We start from the raw sequence: 25,204 nt of genomic DNA, 5'->3' as shown, positions 1-25,204 counted from the left end.
GACTCTTGCTAAACAACTATATAAACTTGACAGAAGATTGAACCTCTCAGCACTCTAGCCAAAACTAAAGAGAACATTTATTTGGCTTTAGATACACATTAATGCGGCTTTTTTTTTTTTTCTTATTTAAAGCATAGTTAATGGTTTTGGATATGGAATTTTTATGTTTGTCATGTTTTGAGGTTAATATTTTATTTTTCCCTTTTGGTTTTATATTCCACCATCATAAAACCTTACTAAAATGTCAAACCTCTTCTCTCTTCAGGTATTATAACCACTGGATCCACGATATCAATGTATAACTACTATGTGTCATCCTACAAAATAGAGCACAGTGAAGATGGTCTCAGGTGGACAGTTTATAAGGATCCCAATACAGATAGAGAGAAGGTAAATCCTGCAGAAGTGGGCAATTGGTAAATGACTTCCATTGCCCTGTACCAAAACAGTAGCTATTGTATCAAAAATTTCACTGCAGACTTTTTATTGTAAATTTTTTTTCAGCATCCATATTTTGGCGTTAAAAATGTTCTATGGGTGGCATTATGGAACAACCATGAATGCCATTGCAAAAATATCCTTCCATGTTTTAGCTGGGTTCATGCCATCGCCGCATCCGTCTCACAGCAGGGGTCTGGTGCGTCCTGGTCATCGTTTCAGGTCTGATTGCAGCCCTAATTTTTTGCTGAATTCTGACCTGAAATGGACCAAAAGACGCACAGCGTTTTTGTGAAAAACGCACCGGACCTGCTCCGGAGATATGTGAACCGACTCCAAAGAGAGACGGTCAAAATCTGCTGCTATTGCGAATTGGGTGGCAGGGAAACCGCATCCAATTCGCAATGGTGTGAACCCAGCCTTATAATTGAGTAGAAGTCACGTGTGCACTTTAAAGCTCAATGGTAATGTCTTGTACAAAATGTACAAAGCAAGTCAGAATGGATCAAAAAGAGTGTTATTGTCTTGCTGTCCTTTCTATTTTTTAATGCATCCTCAGCAGAAAAGTCCTTTGCTCGACACAAGCCATCAGCTAAGAGCTGTTGTCCTAGGAGGTCAGTAGTCTCTTTACAGCAGTCCAGCATGCCCTATGTCATGTTACAACTACAACATTGCAATCCTCATCATTCACACACCCTGCTTTATTGCAGCACTGTAGTTTTGACCACACAAGTAAGTGTATCAGGCCGCTGTTCGTGGAGCACTGCTCTCACATAGAGCAGGGCTCTTAAGCTCCAGGTTGGGCATAGGACATTTTCACTGGGGCTAGGTAGGCATTAAAAAAAAAAAAAAAAAAAAGAACCGTAAGGCAATTAACGCTTTTAATCCACCTTAGAGCTGAACTTTGGCCTTAACTTTTCTGTCGCACCTGTTTCTGCCTCTGGTGCTTGATGTAAAATTGTGATACTCCATTAATTGTCGCAATTTTTTAACTACTGTTTCATGTTCATTAAAGGATGTTACTGCAGCCACACTTCTGTCTTGGACTTACTCGGTGGATGGGTGGAAGGAGGGAAATATATTGATTGCTGTATCCACACAATTTGCTTTAAGGCCTAAGTTTAGTGATACCAGTAGTCCCATGTGAGCAAACTCCTTGTTGTCTCTCACTTACAATAAGCCTAATGTATAAAAATAAAAAGACATTTTCTCACTTGGCCAATCAATTTCAAACCTGCCTGGAAAGTATGAATGTGTTTGGTACTGACATCGGAAGAGGATATTACAGCACAGACTTTAAAGTGGGCACTCTGCGGGGGGGAGGGGGCAGGAGCGCCAGTGGGATACCCAAGAAGAGGCGGATCGGGGCTGCTCTGTGCAAAACCATTGCACAGAGCAGATAATTATGACATGTATGACAGGGATTATAACACTCCCTTTATCCAAAATGGGGGGGGGATGCCTTTAGCTACAATTTAAGAAGTACACGCTCTTAGCATGTGAGGTGTTGATGGAAACATGGTTACTACAGCTTTCTGATTGAAATTTCTTGGCACTGGATGGTGAGGCTACTGTACCAAGAGGGCAAAGATAAAATGCCATTTTGTGCAAAATGTCTTTATATACAGGAAAGCAGTGCTTGCACTGTGTAAGAGAAGACCCATACCACAGCAGAGCTGTAAATGTACTGCCCATTCATTTTGCCCCGTCTATACAGCAAACTTGAGTAGCACCACTTATTTAAGATGGAGCTCGATTTAGAAACTCCATACGATAAAAATAGAGATGCTACCATTTGTGGAGAACAGCAAAGGTCAACCTGTTATATATGTGCATCACATGCAGTTTGCAATGTGCAAGGGTCAAGCTTTCAGCTTCTTGCTAAACCAGAACAACCGAGCAGCAGTGCCATGCATACCCCCTTTCTGATCAGGCTCATTTACTGTACAGCATTAATACTAAAATTAACCACTTGCCACCTGGGCCAATCCTGACATTTCTCACATGCATTTTTTTATTGCTTCAAAATTACTTGGAACCTCCAAACCTTATATATTTGGAGAATAAAATCGTTAGTGTGATTTTTATGTCTCAAAATATTTCCGCATTTTTCAGCAAAAAAACAATACACTTTAATGTATTTTAGTGCACACAAACACAACATAATACCTAATATTTGGGTAAAATCTAAAAGATGATGTTGCGTGAGTAAATGAATACCTAACATGTCATGCTTTAAAATTGTGCGACAAACTGCAGTACATTATATTATCCATAGGTCACGCTTTAAGGGCTAGTTCACACCAGATGCGGTGGGACTGCGTTGGGCGGCCATTGCAGTGCAGACCCACCACATGGACAAGGCAAAATGGCTCATTTCCTATGTGCCCACTTCACACCACTGCGTTTTTAATGGTGTGCAGGCATGATGCGCTGGACAAAAGTACAGCATGTAGTACTTCTTCTTTTTTTTTTTTTTCCTTCTGTACAGCACAGCACGTGGCTGGAAATTGAACTTTGAGATGTTTTTGTGACAGCCCAAAGTTTTTGTTTTAAAAAAAAAAAAAAAAGCTCTGAGCTCAGTGGGTTTGGGATTGCACTGCACACCAGCCGCTGTGCTGCAGTGCAGCCGCTGGTGTGAACCAGCCCTAAAAGCCTTTACAGGTTACCAGTTTAGAGTTAAACAGGAAGTCTGGGATTAGAATTATTGTCCTTGTTGTTATATTCACATATGTGATGTGATCACGGTTTATGTATGTATGTAGGACCTACGTATGCATTCACATTTGCACGTGAACATGAGGGGGGGGACAAAGGCTCAGGGACAGCTGCAGCCATTATGCCAGTATAACGACTCAAACCGAAGGACGTACGGGTATGCCCTAAGGGCATGAAATAGTTATTGCTGTTACTCAGATTTAAATAGATCTATAGTCTTATTAATGTATAGCATAAACAAGTATAATAATTTGTAATTGCATATGGATGTGGGGAAGCCACACTCCAATGCTGCTGCAACCACCGACAGAGACCCAGTAAGCAGTAAAAAGCTTGTAGAGGTTCCAACCCTTGTCTATTCTCCTTTAAGCTTAATCTAAACCCCAACACAACATTTAAACATACTGCAAGTATAAGGTTTCTTTGCTTCTAAGTTTACAAGAAGTGACAAGGACACTGCATTCATGGTAAGATCAACAAGTATTTTCTGTACTAACATAAATTGTTCATAAAAAGTGAAAACTAATACAGCTGCTACATCAAAAAACTGGCAAGCTGCAATATATTTCATTGCTGGTTTGGAGTTAAGATACGTTTTAATATGTTTGTGTGTCTCGGGAAAATTTTCCCTTCGTTTCCTATCCCAGAGCATGAAAAAAAAATCTCAATAGAGGGTTTCAGACGGGATTAAAAGTCTAAAAAAAAAATCTGCACTCTTAAAAAAAATTGTCTGGAGTCAGGTGTTAATCAGAATTACAATACAGCTCTGTAAGATATTTCTTAATTCGTTTATTTGCTACTGGGCACAAATGGCTCCCTCTGGAGTGATGACATGCCTGATAAATAGAGGGTTTTATGTCCAATCATTTCCATGGGCTATATTGAATTACCTAAACTGTGGCAGTAATGAAGGAAATAACCAAATTAATCACATTGCATTTAATCTATCCCTGCATACATCATTTTTAAGCAGCTGAGTTAATAATCTTTAGCAGTAATAATTTTGACATAGTTTATATTTTCTGATCAAAGTGCATTCACATGACTTTAATGCTTTGTTCTAAAGTTCTGCTAGACTGGCCATAATCTCATAGTTGTCCCTTAAACAATAGAAGTATACATGTCCTAATGTCCATGGTACTTAAGGTGATTATTAAATTGTATATCAGAGCCTTCCTCAGACTTTCATATACAGCAAGAGTCTGCCAATGCTAATTTTTGTTAAGCAGTCCATGTACAGGTAGATCTTTGCCACCGAAGATTTGGGTGGCATGATCTGCAACATGCTTAAGGATATATGACAGTGCATGCAGGTACTGTAGGCATCACACAGGAGCTACAATACATGCACCCATGAAACTGCGTCTTTCAACCCAGCTATTTTATATTTAGAAGGTTGACAGCCCATACACATGACCAGGGCTCAACAAATACTGGACAACAGGCCACGGGGATGAGTAAAATCCAGATTGGTGTAGAGTGTGCTTGTATGAACACTCTCCAGCACTGGTACCACAACCTCTATTCCTTCCCTCCAAGGGATGAGCTCAGAAGTGTTAGGATCCTAGTCCCAATGCACCTGAGCTATCTCACCAGGAAACTGTCGCTGCATAAAGCCAACCATAAGCAGCCAAGGCATTCTGCACCCTGCAGCCCCACATATACAAGGGCATGTATACATGTGGCAGGGTGGAGAATTCCTCAGCTGCTTATGATTTGTTTTGGGCAGTGACAGCTTCCTCACCAGATGTAACTTAGGAGAGTTCACACTATGATCTGAACTTTCCTGAGGTCATCTCTGCTTTCCTCTTCACCCCAGATAAACAATACAGTGTTTTGGGCCTGCGGGAAATGATCAATTCTAGCCTGATCTCTGATTGTCTGCAGGTGAGTCAATTCCTGCAGACCAAGAGTGATTAATTGTTATCTGATATGGGAAGAAGAAGAGAAAATTTAGGAGCAAGTGGATAAGTCCCCTAGATGTGCAAAACCAGCACAGCAAAGGAGAGATCACTGTTGTGTACAAGACTGGTGATCACCACCAACTCTGGCCATAGGGAATGGTGATCTCTATTGGAGCCAGAGGTGGCACGGTGTGCAAAAATATTCCCAAAATATAAAGGAATTTTTGCCAGGATGCTTGTTACTTGTCAAAATCAATGCAGATTACACCAAGGTTTTTATCACATGTTGTCCTGGAAGCAGCCGGCACTTATAGGAGCTGGGTATTGGTAATGTCTGGCTCTGGATAGGAGCCTCAATCCTTACATATGACAGCTCTTATGACTACAAGTTGACTGTAGCTATGGGTTATCGCCGTCACCGCCATTATCTCTAAATTACTGCAGTGTTAGCACTTAACTTAGAAGAGTGTACATCTTTCATATCCATACATTACACCTACAGCTATTAGACCACTTTGTAGGCTAATTGGCTTTTAGCTGACACTCCTTGATTTAAGACAAATTTGTGGGACCCTGTGCAAGATTATTATCAGCAGAAAAGTGACTTTTATCCAAGGGTAATGAGGCTTTGTACATGTACTTTGTGTTAATAAAGGAAAAGGTCACTTTTTATAACATGTTGCATGGGTGCACCCATATTCAGAGTGTAACATGTTACCGAAGAACCAGCCCCCGCACCCTCTGATCCTGTGTTTTGACAGCGAGCGGGGGATCTTTTCCCTCCACTTGCTGTCACAATCTAAAGAAAGCGGTCATGCAGGGCTTTGGCCGCTTCAGCCATTCGCCGTGTTCTGTGAATTTAAAAATTATAATTACCGACAGCCTTTGCGACTCTCGGCTTGTGGTTCACAGTGAACTACCATGGCACTCTTGAATGCTCTGGTAGCTCATTGAGCTTCCTTTCAGAGGGCAACTGCCTGCCATATCGGAGGTACACAGTCTGCAGGATTGTGGCATTACGTGGGTGCAATGCTTTACGGGTTCATTATAAAAAACAAATACATATTTTTTTACAAGCAAAAAAAGTGCATTTATTTTTTTGTAAAGGTGAACTTATCCTTTAGGCTCCCTTTGAACTATAGAACCTCTTCCCCCTATGTTATAGGGATGGAGAAAGGGAAATCCTAACTTCCTGTCCTAGGCTCTCACTTTGCACCTCCATAAATATGCTGTCAGCCTGGGACAGGAGATGTATTTACTGGCATGATAACCAAGATAAAAAAACTAATGCAGCCACTACATCTATGACTGGTAAGCTATATATTTGTTCTTGGGTTACATTCACACAGCTATGACAGCCAACTTGGGGAAGGATGTTTCTTTTGGTCATTCATCATGGTTTTCCACTTCTGTTTTTTTGGCTTTCCTCAGATATTCCAAGGCAACTCTGATTATCATCAAGAGGTCCGCAACAACTTCATCCCACCTATAGTGGCAAGATTTGTAAAGATAAGACCTACAAGCTGGCACCAAAAGATTGCCATGAAGGTAGAACTTCTCGGATGTCACAATATTAATGGTGAGAATGAGCTTTTGCTGTAAGCCACCCAACTTCACCTTTATCACCCATTTACATAGATAATTTAGAGACCATCAGCTCTGAATCCGTAACCATGAACTGTTTAGTGGTGAAGTTGTGTGCCTCTGTTTTCCTGTAGAAGATTAGACTACAACTACTTTTTAATTGTAGCTATGGTGAAAAAATGTCAAATCTGTTTCCATTATAATTGGCTGATGTTGTGTAAAATTTAATATGTAGAGAAGATTCCTTTGTGTTTGAAAAACACTTTTGATACTGGAAAGAAATGATAAAACTAGTTCAAAGCAAAGTGCCACCAAACTACCAATTAGATATTCACTCCATTGACGTACTTGAAAACAGGCAGATAAACAGATGGATGTTCTTATAATTGTTATTCACAAAGCTAAACATTTTTGCCTGAATATAGCTCCGCTGTTGGTTGATTAGGCAGTTTAAGACCAACCCTGACAGTAATCACTTGTATCACAAAAATGTATAGTATGTAAAGGCCGTGTGTGTGTGTGTGTGTGTGTGTGTGTGTGTGTGTGTGTGTGTGTGTGTGTGTGTGTATATTTTAAAATCGTTCTTTATTTTTTTTTTAATAGAGTGGAAAAGGCTAGACCCTCTGTTGGCTTTATTTTTTTTTAATTGCCCTGTTTCCCCACTGGGCAGATTCACCACCTCCTCTTTTTTTTTTTTTTTCTCCCTAAGATCATTGTCAATGAGACCGTGATGGGAAATCCAAAATTTTAGGGTTATCACCAGAGTAAGGGGTGGGAGAAAATCCTCCAATTGGGATGCATGTTTCAATAGCTTCAAAAATGGAAGTTTTTTCACATGGAAAGGTTTTCAGGATTTTCTCTGATTTCTTGTTTTGTCTTCAAGATAGGAAGTGCAGACCGCAGGGCGCAGGCAGCAACAAATCTGATGGGAATTTAAAGACTTCATTAACTTGCAAATTAAAAAAAAAAAAAGAAAAAAGAAATTGACTTTACATACAATTTACATGACATTTGTCAAAGCAAAATTCCTTTATGAGCAGCCCCAGTGGGGAGCTTACATTCTCTGGCTCTCAAACCTCAAATCAGGTTGTGGACTCTAAATACAAACCCGATTTACTTAAAGCGGATCTACACTGTATCTGAACACCACATAAAAAAACAAAAAAAACAAAAAATAAATATTATTTACTTTGAAAAACACCTGCCTAGCATTTCTGGCTGTGACCATCTTGAGTAAGGGCAGATGATTCATGTAGCATTTACTTCCTGTAATCCATCTGCCCCTAGCTCAGGAATGCAGACAGGAGTGTGTGCTTAGCCGAGAACGCCAAACCTGAAGACTCATGGGATGTATAACATTGTTTGCCTAGGCCAGTGATGGCGAACCTTGGCACCCCAGATGTTTTGGAAATACATTTCCCATGATGCTCAACTGCACTGCAGAATGCATGAGCATCATGGGAAATGTAGTTCCAAAACATCTGGGGTGCCAAGGTTCGCCATCACTGGCCTAGGCATAGAAGCCAAGAAGTAACTGAAGAAATCAATGTTGGAGTGAGTGAAGTTCCATTTTAACTATATGTCATCACTACCTCTTTGATGACTTTTATTTTAAACTTTTGGCACAGCTGTTTGGCTTAGTGATGGGTGCCTTTTGGTGTCTATGTAAGAATGACTTTCTTTTGCTGGAGCTTCAGCTCCAGGTCCAGCTTGGGCCAATGTAACTATGTATATACCATACCTGACTGATCCCCCTAGAAGCTAGAAATCACCGAAGTAGACACCACTACTCCAGTGATCTCCACTTGCTTCTGTGCTCTGTACAAAACAACTGGCCTGCTGCATTCTGAACACAGGAGGTCAGCCACTCAGCACAGGCACCATTCAGAGAATGCTTTGCACTTCTTGAATGAATGCAAAGCATTCTCTGATGTGGTGAGCGTGACCCTCCTACCCCACATCTCTCCACCTCATCCAGTCAGAGAATGCTTTGCGTTTTATTCAGAGAATGCAAAGCATTCCCTGAGTGGCACGTTTCCAGTATTACCACCGCCTGTGTTCAGAATGCATCAGGCCAGCTTCTCACAACGGCACCTGGAAGCAAGAGGAGATCACTGGAGTAGTGGTGTCTACTTCAGTGATATCCAATTTTCAAGGGCAATGGCCAGGTATGGTATGATACAGTACATAGGTTACTCTGGTCCAAGGTGAACCAATATCGCTGTGTAAAAACATATGCCTGGAATTCATCTTTAAAGCAATCAAGTCTTGAATTTTTTTTTTAAAACAAACATGTTATACTTACTGTGCATTGGTTTTGCACAGAGCAGTCCCCCTCTTCTCTGATCCCACGCCAGCGCTCCTGGTCCTTCCTCCTGCTGGGTGCCCTCACAGAAAGCAGCTCTGTTGGCACCCAAGCAGGGCGTGCTCCTGAGCCGCAGACCTGTGTGTCCATTCACACATGGAGCTGCAACTCGGCCCCGCCCCCTCCATCTCCTGATTGGCTCAATGGCTCCCGCTGCAGCCAAAAATCAATCAGGAGTGCCAATCCCTGGAGAGGCAAGGCTCTCGTGGACATCACTGGATCGAGATGGGGCTCAGGTAAGTATGGGGGGGGGGGGGTTGGTGCACACAGAAGGTTTTTTACCTTCATGCAAATAATGCATGAAGGTAAAAAACCTGGTGCCTTTAGATCCAATCTAAGCATTCAGATCTGTTGGTGCTCAATCATAAAATTAATTCAAAAGGAGCTGATCCCAAATTGTACATTTCAGTTGATTGAATTTCAATCTGGAACACAAAAGACCCCCATAATAATGTTTGTAATACTTTTTTCTTTCTCTTTTCCTGAAAGCATTTATTCCAAAACTTACTGCCCCACCTGCTTTTGTGCCACGTGCCAAACATTATCCACCACCAGTAGACAAAACTACACCGCCACCAGAGATTAAAAACACAACCGTGACTCCAAACATTACCAAAGGTAAGCTGACATCTTGGATTTTCAAACTATATATATAATGTGTGTGTATATTATATGAACAATTACTTTGCCATTCATTTCTATTTTAAACTGAATGGATTGTTTTACAAGGTGAGGGTTCACATACTTTAAACCTGTGCTATATAAGCCTGTATCGCGTCTTTGCTTGTGCATTTCCTGGGCTGGGTTGGGCAGGGCAAGGGGAGAAGAGCAGTTCTAAAGAAGGGAAGTAATTCTTCAGCAGCCATAAAAACCCGCACACTGCATTTACAGGCGCTTCCATTGAAGTCTATGGGACCAAAAACACCTGATTACACAAAAAATTCAATAATCCTGTACTATATTGAGCGTAGGGTGACTCAGTTGTACACGTGTTAGCAGAGACTGAAAGAATGGGATTCTGCATGTTGAGCGTAGTCTGGCACATGGAAACGTGCTGAAAAATGTTTGAATAGGGCTTAGCGTGGATACATTGCCGCACTGCAACGCAAAAGTATAAATGCATAATAATTTGAGACTTAGAAAATGGAAGTCCCCGTTTTCTGTGTCAAGCAGCCGTTAAGTTTAAAGGACCCTGGCAGAACAAGAGACCAGCTGTGCAGTAAATAGAGAGTTTTCTACTGGCTGCGTAAAGTGTTTTGATCAGAGTTTGTTACTTTTCTGTTGACGGCTTTGTTTAGCTCTTTAAAGCACTTTCTTTTTTGAAGTTTTGTTGACTGCAGTAGTGTGTTATAGTCTGGGTCAAACTTATGGAGCAACTGAAGCCTGCGAGAGGGTTGGAGAACATGGAACTGGCTAAGAAATGCTTAGCTCTGCCTTATGTCAGCTGTGAGTGGCCTGCTTCCAGTCAGGAATGTTGGGGTTGACATCACAGTGCTATGAACTCTGCAAGTAACAGCTCTGACTCATCCTGTGAGGAGGCTTCAGGCTCACTACGCTGTCCTTTTAACTGTCTCAATCCCTTTTTTTACTCCCTGTACCTCAAGTGATGCAAAACACAGGTTTCTATAAAAATCAGGAAGGTCTCTTACATTAGTAAACATATAATAGAGAGGGTCGGAGCATTTGTAGCATGGGCTTGCATCACTCTCTAAGTGAAAATTAAAAGCATGTTCCAAAAACAAATGCCTCCAATTTCAGGTCTGATATTTAGCTGTAATGCATTCATGTTTGAAACGCTTTCAACGGGGTTTATGAATGCTTGTTTCTAGTTAATTTTGTTCGTATGCATTATTGTAGTCCTATTGGGTTTGAGGCCCAGTATAGAAATGTGTGTTTTCATAGCGGTAAGCATACAAGGTGTTAAGTTTTGCTTTAGGGAGGGTTAGGCCGGAGTGAAGGGGGCCTTTGGGTAGGGCACCGCTCCCTGAGGCAAAAAACGAACAGCATATGTATCCACTTTCATCACGGATATATTTGAAATCTGTTCTAGTGAAACAAGTTGTTTTGAAGAGATTTTAGAACCATAACAATATATATATATATATATATATATATATATATATATATATATATATATACACACACACACACACAAACACACTGTATTACCAAAAGTATTGGGACACCTGCCTTTTACATGAACTTTAAAGGCATCCCAGTCTTATGCCCTGTACACACGGTCGATTTTCCGATGGAAAATGTGTGATAGGACCTTGTTGTCGGAAATTCTGACCGTGTGTAGGCTCCATCACACATTTTCCATCGGATTTTCCGACCCACAAAGTTTGAGAGCAGGATATAAAATTTTCCGACAACAAAATCCGTTGTCGGAAATTCCGATCGTGTGTACACAAATCCCACGGACAAAGTGCCACGCATGCTCAGAATAATTAAAGAGATGAAAGCTATTGGCCACTGCCCCGTTTATAGTCCTGACGTACGTGTTTTACGTCACCGCGTTTAGAACGATCGGATTTTCCAACAACTTTGTGTGACCGTGTGTATGCAAGACAAGTTTGAGCCAACATCCGTCAGAAAAAATCCTAGGATTTTGTTGTCGGAATGTCCGAACAAAGTCCGACCGTGTGTACGGGGCATAAGTCTGTACTGTTCAATATTGCGTTGGCCCTCCCTTTGTTTCTGTAACAGCTTCAACTCTTCTGGGAAGGCTGACCACAAGGTTTAGGAGTGTGTCTATGGGAATGTTTGACCATTTTTCCAAAAGCACATTTGTGAGGGTCAGGCACTGATATCGAGAAGGCCTGGCTCACAGTCTCCGCTGTAATTCATCCCAAAGGTGTTTTATTGGATTGAGGTCAGGCCAGTCAAGTTCTTTCACCCTAAACTTGAAGCTGTTATAGCTGCAAATGGTGGGCAAACTCAATATTGAACCCTACGAACTAAGACTGGGATGCCGGCGAGTCAAGTTCCTCCACCCCAAACTAGCTCATCCATGGCTTTATGGACCTTGCTTAACAGTCCTGGATCATCTTTGTCATATTTTTTTGTTTCGGGATGCACCAAATCGTTTCAATCCTGAAAGGTCTGGATCTCAGGCAGCCCAGTAAAGCCCCCTGACTCATACTATGAAGCCATGCTGTTGTCATAGATGCAGTGTCCGGTTAAGCATTGTCCAGCAAAAAATCTGCAAGGCCTTCCCTGAAAAAGGCATCTAAAACCTGGATATATCTGAGCATTGATGGTGCCTTTCAAGATGTGCAAGCTGCCCATTCCATGCACACTAATGCACCCCCATACCATCAGAGATGCAGTCTTTTTAACTGAGCGCTGATAAGCCAGAAGGTCCCTCTCCTCTTTAGTCCAGAGGACGCAGCTGCGCCCATGGTTGCAAAAAACAATATCAAAATTTGCCTGAAAACAGTTTTTACTTTGCAACAGACTATTTTAAATGACCTTTTGCTCAGAAAAGAAGGCGGTGTTTCTGGATAATGTTCAGATAGGGCTTTTAGTTTGCATGATAGAGCTTTACCTTGCATTTTTGGATGGCACAGCGAACTGTTCACAGACTGTGAGTTCTAGAAGTATTCCTGAGCCCATGCAGTGATGTCCATAACAGAATCATGCCTGTTTTTAATGCAGTGCTGTCCGAGGGCCAGAAGATCGCGGGCATCCAATATTGCGTTTCGGCCTTGTCCCTTGTGCACAGATTTTTTCAGATTCTTAGAATTTGATGATATTATGTACTGCGGATGATGATGTATTTAAAATCTTTGCATTATTAATTACGTTAAGAAACATTGTTCTGAAATTGTTCAACCATTTTTAGATTTATTTTTTTCACAGGTTGGTGAACCACTGCTCATCCTTACTTCTGAGACACACTGACTCTCAAAGATGCTCTTTTTATAGCCAGTCATGTTACTGACCTGTTGCCAATTAACTTAATTGTTTGCAAATGTTGTTCCAGCTCTTCCTTGTTAGTAACACTTTTTTGAGACATGTTACTGCCATCAATTTCAAAATTACCTTATTTTTTTTTTTTATATGGTACATTTTCTCAGTTTAAACATTTTATATGTTTATATTTTCTATTTTGAATAAAATATAGGTTTATGAGATTTGTAAATCATTTAATTCTGTTTTTATGTAGATATTAAACTGTGTCCCAACTTTTTTGGAATTATGGCTGTTGGAGGTAGAAGGCTTCAGTTCAGTGGGGGGGTTCTTCTTTCATCGGTCAGTGGACAGAGGGTGTCACCATGTTTAGGGATCTGATTGGCAGTGCTCTGAATGTGGTAACCCCCATCTTTCTTTATTAGTCTGTGAAATACTTTAGTCTTGAAGGGGAGAGAACCCCTTGAGTGCCTGTATATACCACTCCATTACCAGGCCATGCTTTGATAATGTGACAAATGGGTCATACAACACTGTACTCAAATTAATTTTATATAATTTTGAGACTGATAGAACTTTATTTTGGTGGTCCAGTATAATCCTAAGGAAAAGCCATAAAACAATGACTACACATACAGAACTGTGCTGACAAGCTTCAGCACATGGTCCCACCCTTAGGCCCATCCCTCTAAAGCCATGTACACACGAGCGGAATGTCCTTCAGAAAAAGTCAGACAGAAGCTTTTCATCATCTATTCCGACCGTGTGTAGGCCTCATTGGACTTTTTTTTTTTTTGTCAATTCTGACGGACCTAGAAATGGAACATGTTCTAAATATTTCTGACAGAACCAATACCTATCGGCTCGTCTGTATGCTGTTCCGACGAACCAAAAACAACGCATGCTCAGAAGCAAGTATGAGATGGAAGCTATTGGCTACTAGCTATTGAACTTCCTTTTTCTAGTCCTGTCGTAAGTGTTGTACGTCACCGCGTTCTGGACAGTCAGACTTTGGTTTGACCGTGTGTAGGCAAGACCGCTTGAATGGAATTCCGTCGGAGAAACCTTCGGAGTTTATTCTGATGGCTAAACCGGTCGTGTGTACGCGGCATAAGGCCTCATTAACACTGAGCATTTAGCCCCTATGCATGAGATTACAGCATTGTCATGTGCGGTGGTAAGGCCCTGCTGCCAGCAAACTGTAAAAGTCTAGAAGAGGCTGAAATGTGACTGAACAGTGTACCAAATGGTACTAACATTTTAGGTCTGTATGCACCCAGGGATGAATGCCTGGAATGCAAGCAGCCCAAGTTACGGACACTTGTCCTAGGGTGCATACGGCCTTTAACATTAATATCACTTGGTGCACTGTCCAGCCATGGCAGCTTTCAGCAACTCGTAGACTTTTACAGACTGCCCGCAGCAGTGTTGTACGGTGCACCTGTACCCTATACCTGCATAAAAATGCTGGAATCTCATGCACAGTAGCTAAACTTTTAGTGAGCATGAGGCATTAAATGTTTCAGCTGTTGACTCCCCACCTTTTACCCTCAATTTTACAAACATTTAGCCACAACAGAGCTTGCAAGGGGAGCTTTCTCTGTTTTCAATGAGCTTAATGTTTGAAAATGCACTTGTGATGGAGCTAATTGGTTCACAGATATCAAGGTACAGAGCCACTCTGATTGGCCCTGTACATCGTGGCTGTAATTTGAGCTGTCCATCATGACTGTGATTGACAAATCTGGTTACAGCCATTCATGGTTTGTGTGGTTCAGGCCACCTAAGTGGGTTTTTCTGAAGTTTTCTTCTTTTGTTGTGCTATAAGGCAGTATGGAGGAGGTGAAATGCAGGCCAGGAGTTTCATGTAATTTTATAACTTTTTTTTTTTTTTTTTTAAATTTCAATCTCTAGTTGTATTCTTATTTATTTGAAATGCCTTGCACATGAAGAAACCTTGTTTTTATTTTTAAATGGTAACTCTGATTTCTTCAAAAGTGATAGCTCAATGATTTATTATTACAAAATGTGTGTGTGTGTTCCTGGCCATGCCTCTTCTTTCGGCCAGACAAGTTGTAGACTTTAGAGCAAAATTTTGCTGAATATGCTGTGAACGAGTTGCTTTTGTTACACTGGTGACCCCCGAAGAGGGTTACTCCTTCCAACACCTACACAAGAATGTGCTCACTGATTGGCGTGTAAGCTGAACTGTTCTTGTTTTTAATGTGTTACAGATGTACCCTTGGCAGCCATCCTGGTCCCAGCCTTAGTCATGGTCTGCACCAGCGTCATATTGCTGCTTGTTTGTGCCTGGCACTGGAGAAACAGGTTGGTCAGTTTGACTACTCAGTCCTACAAGTCAGGTGTACAGTCAGCAAACTGTACTAAAGGAATCCTATTACACTGCGATGATGGGTTTGTCCCATGTGTCCTTTGAAAGAGGTCACCTTCTGTAACCTGGTCTCCAGATGTCTGTAAACCCCTGCACCTGTGGCCTTTACATATAACCTGTATTGATTAACCTCTTTATGACCAGAAGTATTTGAGTTTATTTTCCTTCTCTACGGCTGGCCGCAATGTTCTTAGATTCTTTATGGCAGCTCGTCTGTGCTTCGTAAAATGCCATAGACACGAAATGAGCAATCTGTAGTATCTGCTTGATCTTACTATGAACTGCCCTACCCCATACACCTAGTGCAGCGTTTGTCAGTCGTGACACCCTTTAGCCACTTTAAGACCAGTCCTTTTCTGTCACTTTTTGTTTACAAGTAAAAGACTGTATTTTATGCTAGCAAATTTCCTGGAACCCCCAAACGTGTGTGTGTGTGTATGTGTATGTATGTATATATATATATGTGTATATATATGTGTATGTATATATATATATATATATATATATATATATATATATATATATATATATATATATATATATATATATATATATATATATATATTTTATGTGTGTGTGTATATATTATATATAAATTTATCTCTAGCAGACCCCCTAGAAAATAAAATGTCAGTTGCAATTTTTTATGTCACACTGTATTTGCGCAGCAGCTTTTCAAACTCAATTTTCTTGAATGTTATTGCAAAAAAACACATTTTTTTTTGGTAAAATGTAAAAGATGATGTGCCAAATATGGAATAGATACCTAACCTGTTGTGCTTTAAAATTGCGCATGCTTGTGGAATGGCGACAAACTACATACTTAAAAAATCTCCATAGACAACATTTTAAAAACGTTTACAGGTTACCAGTTTGGAGTTACAATGGAGGCCTAGAGCTAGAATTATTGCTCTCGCAAACACCATTTACATATGGGCTACGTATGCATTTGCCTCTGCACGCAAGCATGGGATGGGGGGCGCACACCCCATATCCCAAAAGTGCAACTTCCGCTTATCTGATTCTCTCTCCCCCCCTCCGGTGTCACATTTGGCACCTCTCAGGGTGGAGGGGGAGCGGATACCTGTTTTTTTTTTTTTTTTTTTTTTTTTTTTTTTTTTACAGGTACCCTGTCCCCACTTCTGGGAGACCGGGCTGCGGCGAATTACATCAGCAGCTCTGTCTCCCTCCTCCCTCCCTTCTGCTGGGCCAGTTAGAGCGCAGCGCACTTCACGCAGGTGCAGTAGGGACCTGGCCGTGAAGCTGAAAGGCCAACCAGCCGATGGAAACATGAGCTGCGGTGCGGACATCGCTGGACTCCAGGACAGATAAGTGTCCTAATGTTAAAAGTCAGTAGTTACAGTATGTGTAGCTGCTGACTTTTACATTTTAAAGGGGCGGGCGGAACTCGGCATTAAGAATGTTATTTTTACGCCGTCCGTTGAATTTTTTTTTTTTTGTTGATCACTTTTATTGCTATCACAGCAAATGTAAACATTGTGATAACAATAAACCATGACAGGTCCTTCTTATGGAGAGAAGGCTCTCCTCTACCCCTGAAAAAAAATAAAATAAAAAAAAAACATTGATATGATGCTTTCAAAAAAAAAAAAAAAAAAGTTGTTTACATCTGCCCTAAACCGGAAGTGACATCATGATGTTGCTTCCGGCCTCCTAGATCATAGACAATCTGGTCTCTCTTCATCTCTAAGTCTAAGATCCAGTGGCGAGCAGCAGGGGGGCGACATCTCCTGCGCATCTAAAAATGATCCAGCGGATAATTAGCCGCTCGGATTGCTTTTAGGGAGTAGAAAATGGCTGGCTGAAAATTTTAATACCGGGGTTATGGCCAATAGCTGCAGTCATAGCCCCGGTAAACCACTTCAAAGCCGTAATGTATATATACCTTTTGCAGTCTTTAAAGTATGCATAGTCTCAAGGCACCCCAGTTTAAAATGTAAATGTTACTCATTAATAGGAAGCCTAAGACATTGCACACAACCACTTTGATTAAATTAACTTCATTTTAGGAGCCTCCCATTCACATCGTCTGCTCATCCATCTCTGATACAAGGCAAACTGGGTCTCTTGCTCTCAGCACCCTGGGGGACCTCAGATGGCACCCCAGGGGTCTTGTTAGCTTTTCTTAGGGGATCTTGCAGCAACAATTAAAAAGCTGGGCAGCAAATTTTTCTAAGTGTATGGGTGAATTAAAGCTCAACTCCAGCAAAAGCATTTCTTGGCTAGATTTGGGAAGTGTAAATACTTCTGTGAAGTTGTTGCTCTCTTAGCTCTAATGGAAAAGTTGACCACCAGGAGAAGGCAGAAAGACAGATGGTAGTAATAACCAAGCAGAGGTTCTAATCCTTTCTTCTTTTACTTTGTTGAGGTGGTTGTAGTTACTCCCATTTTCTACTTCTGCTCAGTATCTCTTGACTGTGAGTTTTTAAATGGCCTATTCATCACCAAAATATTGAAATTGGTGGCATTGCTTGCAGATATCATGCAGTATATGATAGGCCAGTCTAAAATATGCCCCCCCCCCCCCCATCCCTTGCCCACACACTTTTAAAATGAATGTTTTTAGTCTGTAGTATTTCCTTAACCACTTCCTAGAATATACTGAATAGTTGAATGTGAGATGACTCTAATTCTTTCTTCTCTTTTTGCACCAGAAAAAAGAAATCTGAAGGTACATATGACTTACCATACTGGGATCGTGCAGGTGAGTGCGAATACCGACTCCTGTGGTTCATGAACTGCAGCAGCTACTGTGTTGGGACTAGTTGGCCATTCCAAGCAATGATCCAAAGTCTAGTCTATCTGAAGCCTAAATCTGATTGTTAGAAACACACTTACTGCTAAACTGAGAACTACAGCTGCAATTAAATGCATAGAATAGGTAGAGGATTTTTTGAATGTTAACAATTAAGTAAGCTCTAACAGGCAGGGCCCTCTGATTCCTCTTGTATTGAATCATTTTGTATCTGTACTGTCTGCAGTCATTTTGTAAACTTCTGCACAATTTGTTGCTGCTATATAAGTCTTGTATAATATTAATAAACGCACAATTTTTTTCCCCAAGGAGTAAGGAAGTATTGTTAGAATTGTCGTATGTCTCCACCTGGTGGTGATCTGGCGATACTCTTTAAGTATGCACAAACTTAGACTAAAAAAGGCTCTTTGGTGCATTTTGGGCACCCTGCTTCATGAGCTCAATGAATCCTAAGAAGAGCTGGTGGGGCGGCAATTCTGGCTTTCTTGCACTGAAAGGAGCAAAGTGGTGGCATGCCAGGACCTAGACTTGGAGCGGAGTTCCCCCCACTTTTTTTTAACCTGCAAGCATTCCCATGCCCATCTGCAATGCTATTGTAAATGGCCAATTTTTATTTTTATTTTAAATACCGTACCTTTTTTTTTTTTTTAATTTTATTTTAGTTATTTCTTGCAGCACTTCCAGCTCTGGCCACCTAGGCTATTACGTCACAAGACGATTCCCATGGACTCCTGGGATATCGGCGTCACCATTCCCAGGAGTCCATGGGAATCGCCTAATACTGAAATCTCACGTGATTTCCTTCTGGGATGTCCTGTGATTGATAGGTTGCCATAACAATGGGTGGGATCTTCCGCCGCCACTGCTATGGCAACCTGCCATGATGAACCGTGCCGCACAATGACATTACTGCGCGAGATCGGGAGGTGCATGCTGTGTAGTCAGCTGCATCAAATCCCGGAAATAAAGACTAGCGGGCTTCAGATGTCCACAACCGCAGTGGACCCTGCCTGCTTCCGAGATCAGGTTAGATTTAAAACAAACAAAAAGGATAACATTATTGACTGTATCGAAATGTTAGAGTAGAAGTAGGAACATTGACGGTGAGCATTTAAAAAAAGCGTTCTATTTGGGAACTGGAACTCCGCTTATACACTTCACCCAAACCCACTCCTATATTCTCCAGTCTGTGACCTCTTGTGGTCCTCTGTACACAAACATCTCAGGATTCAGAGATATGTATAGTTTAGAATGTTTAGCATTAATTAAAAAAATAATTATAATATCAACTAATGTTATAATGAAGGAACAGTAGGTAGCTTTATTGTAAAATCCTTTTCCCTCCATATTCGTCAGGCTGGTGGAAAGGAATGAAGCAGTTTCTTCCTGCTAAATCAGCGGAACACGAGGAGACCCCAGTGAGGTACAGCAGCTGTGAAGTCAGCCGCCTACGACCAAGAGAGGTGGCCATGTCAGCAGGTACTGTTCTGCCCTGTAAACTGGTGCTTTATTTTTATATTTAGGGCTAAATGACAGGTTCTTTTGAAAGTCATACAACCTTTGGCACTTTGTTCTCTGATGGAAATACGTGGTACTTATCAGTATGGGGGGGGGCAGGATCATGGCGCTACCTCCTCTTTCTGTCAGAATATGGTGCTTGGATCTGAGTGGCCAATCTCCAGGTATAAACACTGTCATGAGACTAACAGTTCTAACAGGTGTAATAAATGTAAGTATCAGTGAAGGGGGGTGTAAGCTTTCAATAGAACCTGTCACTTTGCTCAAATTCGATTTTAATGGCCATTGTACTGAATGAAGTTACAATCTCATGTTCTGTCTGTCTTTCGGAGCCACACAGGACCCCTTGAGATGCCTGTGTGGCTCAGAAACATTTCTACCTGCTGCAACGATGTGATTGCTGAATAAAGCTTTGGACTTGTTCTAGAGATCCATGATGTGCTGGTGACATTCTCTTGCTCTGACTATACACAGTTGCAGTTGGTTGTCAGTTCAGCACCCACTTGTATGCACAGCCATTTCTACAGGAACGTGTGCGCTGAAAAATAGTGCGTTGCATTTGTACATGGAGGGGACAGGGCGCTTTAAAAAAATAAATAAATAAATATATATATATATCTCATTTTTATTTATATTATTTTATTTAAAGCAGAACTTCACCTAAAAAAGGGAAGTTCTGCTTTATGTCTTATGCCTAGGTGATTCCACCGGAAGTTCTCCCAGCCCCAACAACACTGCACACAATCCCCCCTCACCCTGCATTCTCCATTTTGAAGGCTTGTATGCAAGTTATTGGCCATAAAAAGGGTATGGGGGCCCGGTACTGGCCTGGGGGGACATGTATCAATGCAATTTTTTTTTTTTTTAAAGATCGTTATTACAGGAGCAGTGATTTTAATGATGCTTAAAGTGAAACAATAAAAATTAAAAAAAATACTTTAAATATAGTGCCTGGGGGGTGCCCTTAGTCTGCTTGCTGCTTGTAAAGTAGTGCATCTGTACTCTGTATAGAACTTGCTGCAGCAAAACTGACATTTCTAAAGAAAAAATCCATACTAGACCCTTATGCGAACATGCAGCCCGGCCGGTGATGAGTGTGCGCCCCCCCACCTGAACCATACCAGGCCACATGCCCTCAACATAGAGGGGGAGTGCTTTGGGGCACACAGTGCATTGTGGGGTGATCGCCCCACAAATTCGTGTATTTACCGAACAGGCGATGTTTGAACCGAACCTTTGCTTGGCTCGAACTGTTCGCCAAACTGTAATGTCCAGCCAAAAGTTTTTTCCTTCTTACTTTTGTAGGAAGCAGGGGTTAGTTAAAAACTTCTGTCAGGTATTTACTGCTATCTAAGGCTTTATAGAGAGATTTAGTGTTGCTTCCTATCCTGCTCGCAGTGTTTCACCAGGCAGGACCTCTCAAACAGCAACACAGAAATGTGAGCCATGTGAGATTGAATGGCTAGAATGGAAACTAATCTTGTCCTCTGCATTTTTTCCAGAATATGCACAGCCACTAGTTGGGGGAGCAGTGGGCACATTGCATCAACGATCAACCTTTAAGCCAGAGGAAGGTAAAGAACCAGGGTATGCTGATCTGGATTCCTACAACTCTCCAGACCAGGACATTTATCATGCCTATGCAGAGCCGCTGCCCACCAGTGGGCCAGAATATGCCACACCAATTGTAATGGATATGTCGGGGCATCCTGCTGGAACCATGTGCCTGCCTTCCACCTCCACCTTTAAAGCTGCAGGGAGCCAAGGTCCTACACTAGTAGGAACCTACAACAAACTGTTATCTAGGACAGACAGTTCCTCGTCCACACAGGTACTATATGACACTCCAAAAGTGACCCCAGGGGCGTGTCCAGTGGAAGAGATGGTCTACCAGGTGCCACAACCAACAACAAATAAGGATGTACCTCCTTAAGTGTCCACAGAGGAGCACGGGCTTTTCATTTTATTCATTGGAACAAAATGGGTTTATTTTCTACAAGCACATTTGCATTCTGTGTGTCCATAAATGTAGATTTTAGTCACATTGTTAATTATTTGAAACAAGACTTCAACCACTGTTCACAGGCTTTATATTGAAGCACTAAACTACTTCACCAAAACACCTTTATATTTACCTGCAGCAGAACTGGACAACTTACAAATTCCTGTCCATAGTCCACATGTCCTAGATTACCCTTCAGTCTACTGGCATGGCATTTTGGGATTTATTTCCAAAATGAAGGTGGCTTTTGCCTGATCCACCCCATATGGAAGTGACTGAGCACTGGTTCCAGATCGATTAATTGTCATGTTTTTGCAGTGGGCTTACCCAGTAAGGTGCAAAGAACAATGGTGTGCTTCAACCTGTGGCAGCCAATTAATCTGCTTTTTACAGTGAGGATATTGGGCAAAAGATTTTTTTTCACTCTCATCTCCTCTGTCACCTTTTTCATAAGGGCCTGTTCACACTGCCCACACACTAAGCCAGAGCAGTTTGGTGTGCAGACAGCTGTCCGTTTCGGCTGCGGTACGAGGACACATCAAGAATTCCTTTTTTTTTTTTTTTTTTGTGCAAAAATTGACAGTTATATGCAGTGCTTTCCTGTGTGCTGTGATAAAATGCAGCAAGTCTGCATTTTATCGCAGCTCACTACACCTCACCTCTGGGTGCACATAGGAAAAAAATAGTTTTCTACACTATATTGTCAAAAGTATTGGGACGCCAGTATATTGAGTTGGCCCACCCTTTGCCGCTATAACAGCTCTTTTGGGAAGGATGTCCACTAGGTTTAGGAGTGTGTCTATGGGAATGTTTGACCATTCAACCAGAAGCGCATTTGTGCGGTCAGGCATTGATGTCGAGAAGGCCTGGCTTGCAGTCAGGCCTTCCCAAAGGTGTTCTATCGGATTGAGGTCAGGCCATTCAAGTTCGTTCACCCCAAACTTGAAGCTGTTATAGCTGCAAAGGGTGGGCCAACTCAATATTGAACCCTACGACTGGGATGCCAATAAAGTGTGTGTGTATGTATGTATGTATGTATGTATGTATATAGAGAGAGAGAGCGAGAGCGAGAGCGAGAGCGAGCGCGTCCCAATACTTTTGACAATATAGTGTATGTGCCCTAGTGATGACTGGTGTTCTTCCAGTGCAGACAGGCACTTAACGAGGAAAGATGTAGCATAGAGGTTTGTTTCTCAGTTTACATATAGACACCATTATAAGACCAAATTTACAAAGTAGCCTCTGGTGCTGGTTTGGTTGTCTCAGGTACCCTTTTTTATGTGCACATTTCTCTTCATTTTACCCTTTATTATATGTTTTTCAAACCAATGGGGCCTGTTTTTGAGATATAATGTGCTAAAATTATAATCCATTTTATTTACTGTAAAATACGAGGGTTCATCAAAAAGTTTCCGCACTTTTTTAAAACTCTTTTTATTAAGAATTTCAAAAACAAATGACATCACTTTTCTACATAGTCACCTTCCTTTGTGATGCATTTTTCCCAGCATCATACCAATTTTTTAATGCCATCAGCAAAACACCTGCCGCCCTCACAGTTTCCAACGAAAATATAAAAGTGCAGAAACTTTTTGAAGACCCCTCGTAAATGGTGGTGTTCACATGGGTGAGAAAACTATGCAGAGACCGGAAATGTATTACAAGCATTCACAGAACTGTGTGTAAAGCAGATACAGGAAAAGCCGCAGAGAAAAGGCTCCTTAATGAACTTTTCTTTGCACTTCATTGGCAGAGTGCACAGCAAATTTGTGTTTGCATGAATTGTATGTTGCTATATGCTACATCCCTGACCTGTCATTCTAACAACCCTTCACCTCTGTCTAGTACTATGGACGCTAGAGCTGCACGATTAATCTTTAAAGAATCGAGATCGCGATTCTACCCCCCCTCACAATCTTAAAACAGCATTTCTTAGATTTAGTGCAGAGAGTTCTCTATTCACTGCTGACAGCTGTAAAAAAAAAAACAGGCAGCCTGCCAAGTTCATCACAACATCGCTTAGGTGGAGATAAGTATAAATATTGTAACATTTAGTTTTTAGATCAAAGGGATGAACTTCGGTCTGTAAAAGAAGTCAGTTAACCACTTAAAGACTAAACCTTTTTCTGACACTTGTTGCTTACAAGTTAAAATCAGTATTTTTGCTAGAAAATTACTTGGAACCCCCAAACATTTATATATAGAGAATAAAATAGCGGTTGTTGCAATATTTTATGTCACGCTGTATTTGCGCAGCAGTCTTTCAAACACAATTCTTTTGGAATAAATATACTTTAATGAATCAAAAGAAAACTAAACAACAGTAAAGTTAGCCCTTTTTTTGTATGATGTGAAAGATGTTACGCCGCGAGAATCGTGACTTTTTTTTTTTTTGTTTACAAACTTTTATTAAAAAAATTGTGCTTCTCATTTTAGCCAGAATCGTGCAGCTCTAATGGACTCCTATGACTATCCTAGAAAGACAAGTGTCCTGAATATAGATGCTGGACTTTTCACAAGGGCAAGTAGGCATTTGCCAGTGTACAGCCAGCACGGCTCCCAGGTGATTTCTGATTGGCTTCTAGAAGTTACCGCCTGCCATCACTCTTTGCACATCCCTAGTGTGTACAGGTACAGAGACATTTCTTTTGTAAGTTGTATGGATTTCTGGTGCTGAATATCCACTTCAACATTATTTAATTTTTCTGCCACTTCCTCATAAAGTTTCGGCCTCTGCAATGGAAGCTTTGGGGGGTTTCCTGATTAACATGACAATATTTATTAACTGCCTGTTTATCCTACTGAGCTGTGCTTGGGGCAGCATGATACAATGATGAGTTGTACTAGCCCTCCTATGTGTGTGCATCTAGCCTGAAAACACAGAAATGCTGTGAGGATTTTTTACTATTGTTTGTTGGTAATGACTGTCTTTTTTTTTGTTTTTTCTGGTTCAGCTTTATTGTCAATGACCATAAATTGTCTATGGTGACTAGTCATCCCATTTAATAACAGAGGTGAGATGTGCACTCTCTAGATGATTTCGTGTAGCAGTATCCTGCAGTGGATCAGTGTTACTGTATGTGTGTGTGTGTATATGTATATATATATATATATATATATATATATATATATATATATATATATATATATATACACACAAAGTGTTGTGAATTGAAAGGACTTTGTGCCAAAAAATCTGGTCTTGGCTACTGTTCAATGACATTTGGGTCAGTAAGAAATTGTCTTGGTAAAATGTATATTACAGACTATGGTACCCAAACTTAAACCACCACCGCCAAACTGTGGCACATCTATCCTGCAGAAGTTTTGTGCATTTTACCACAGTGGAGATACTACAAATTGAGTGTGACCTAACCAATCCTTTCAGCTAAAACTTACATCTATTAGGCTTATTTGGGAAGTCAATGAAGAGCGTAGTTGCGATGTGCTGGGTATAGTACCTGGAGCAGCCAATCAAATTACTGCACATCAATTAGGATTTCTGACTCATTGCTATGAGTTATTGCACTTTGCACATCCATATCGGTTCCTGCACTGCTTAATCAGATAAGCTTTTATCCTGGAATTTGTG

General features: G+C 41.1%; 1 protein-coding gene across 1 annotated transcript in view; it reads left to right on the top strand.

The window, feature by feature from the left end:
* Nucleotides 1–24,759, top strand: part of DCBLD2 (discoidin, CUB and LCCL domain containing 2) — a gene marked incomplete in the record, with an annotated part of 107,376 nt that extends 82,617 nt beyond the window's left edge. Inside the window, 7 exon segments of the mRNA XM_073616970.1 lie at nucleotides 266–390; nucleotides 6,492–6,639; nucleotides 9,499–9,627; nucleotides 15,159–15,252; nucleotides 17,992–18,041; nucleotides 19,449–19,571; nucleotides 21,113–24,759. Of these exon segments, the coding sequence (XP_073473071.1) occupies nucleotides 266–390; nucleotides 6,492–6,639; nucleotides 9,499–9,627; nucleotides 15,159–15,252; nucleotides 17,992–18,041; nucleotides 19,449–19,571; nucleotides 21,113–21,543 (1,100 nt within the window).
* Between the last annotated feature and the right edge of the window lie 445 nt (nucleotides 24,760–25,204).

This window comes from Aquarana catesbeiana, linkage group LG02 (genome assembly GCF_042186555.1).
Source record: "Aquarana catesbeiana isolate 2022-GZ linkage group LG02, ASM4218655v1, whole genome shotgun sequence".
Taxonomy (NCBI): Eukaryota; Metazoa; Chordata; class Amphibia; order Anura; family Ranidae; genus Aquarana; species Aquarana catesbeiana.
Note: the sequence above shows the minus strand (reverse complement) of the source record. Positions and strands in the feature narration are given on the sequence as shown.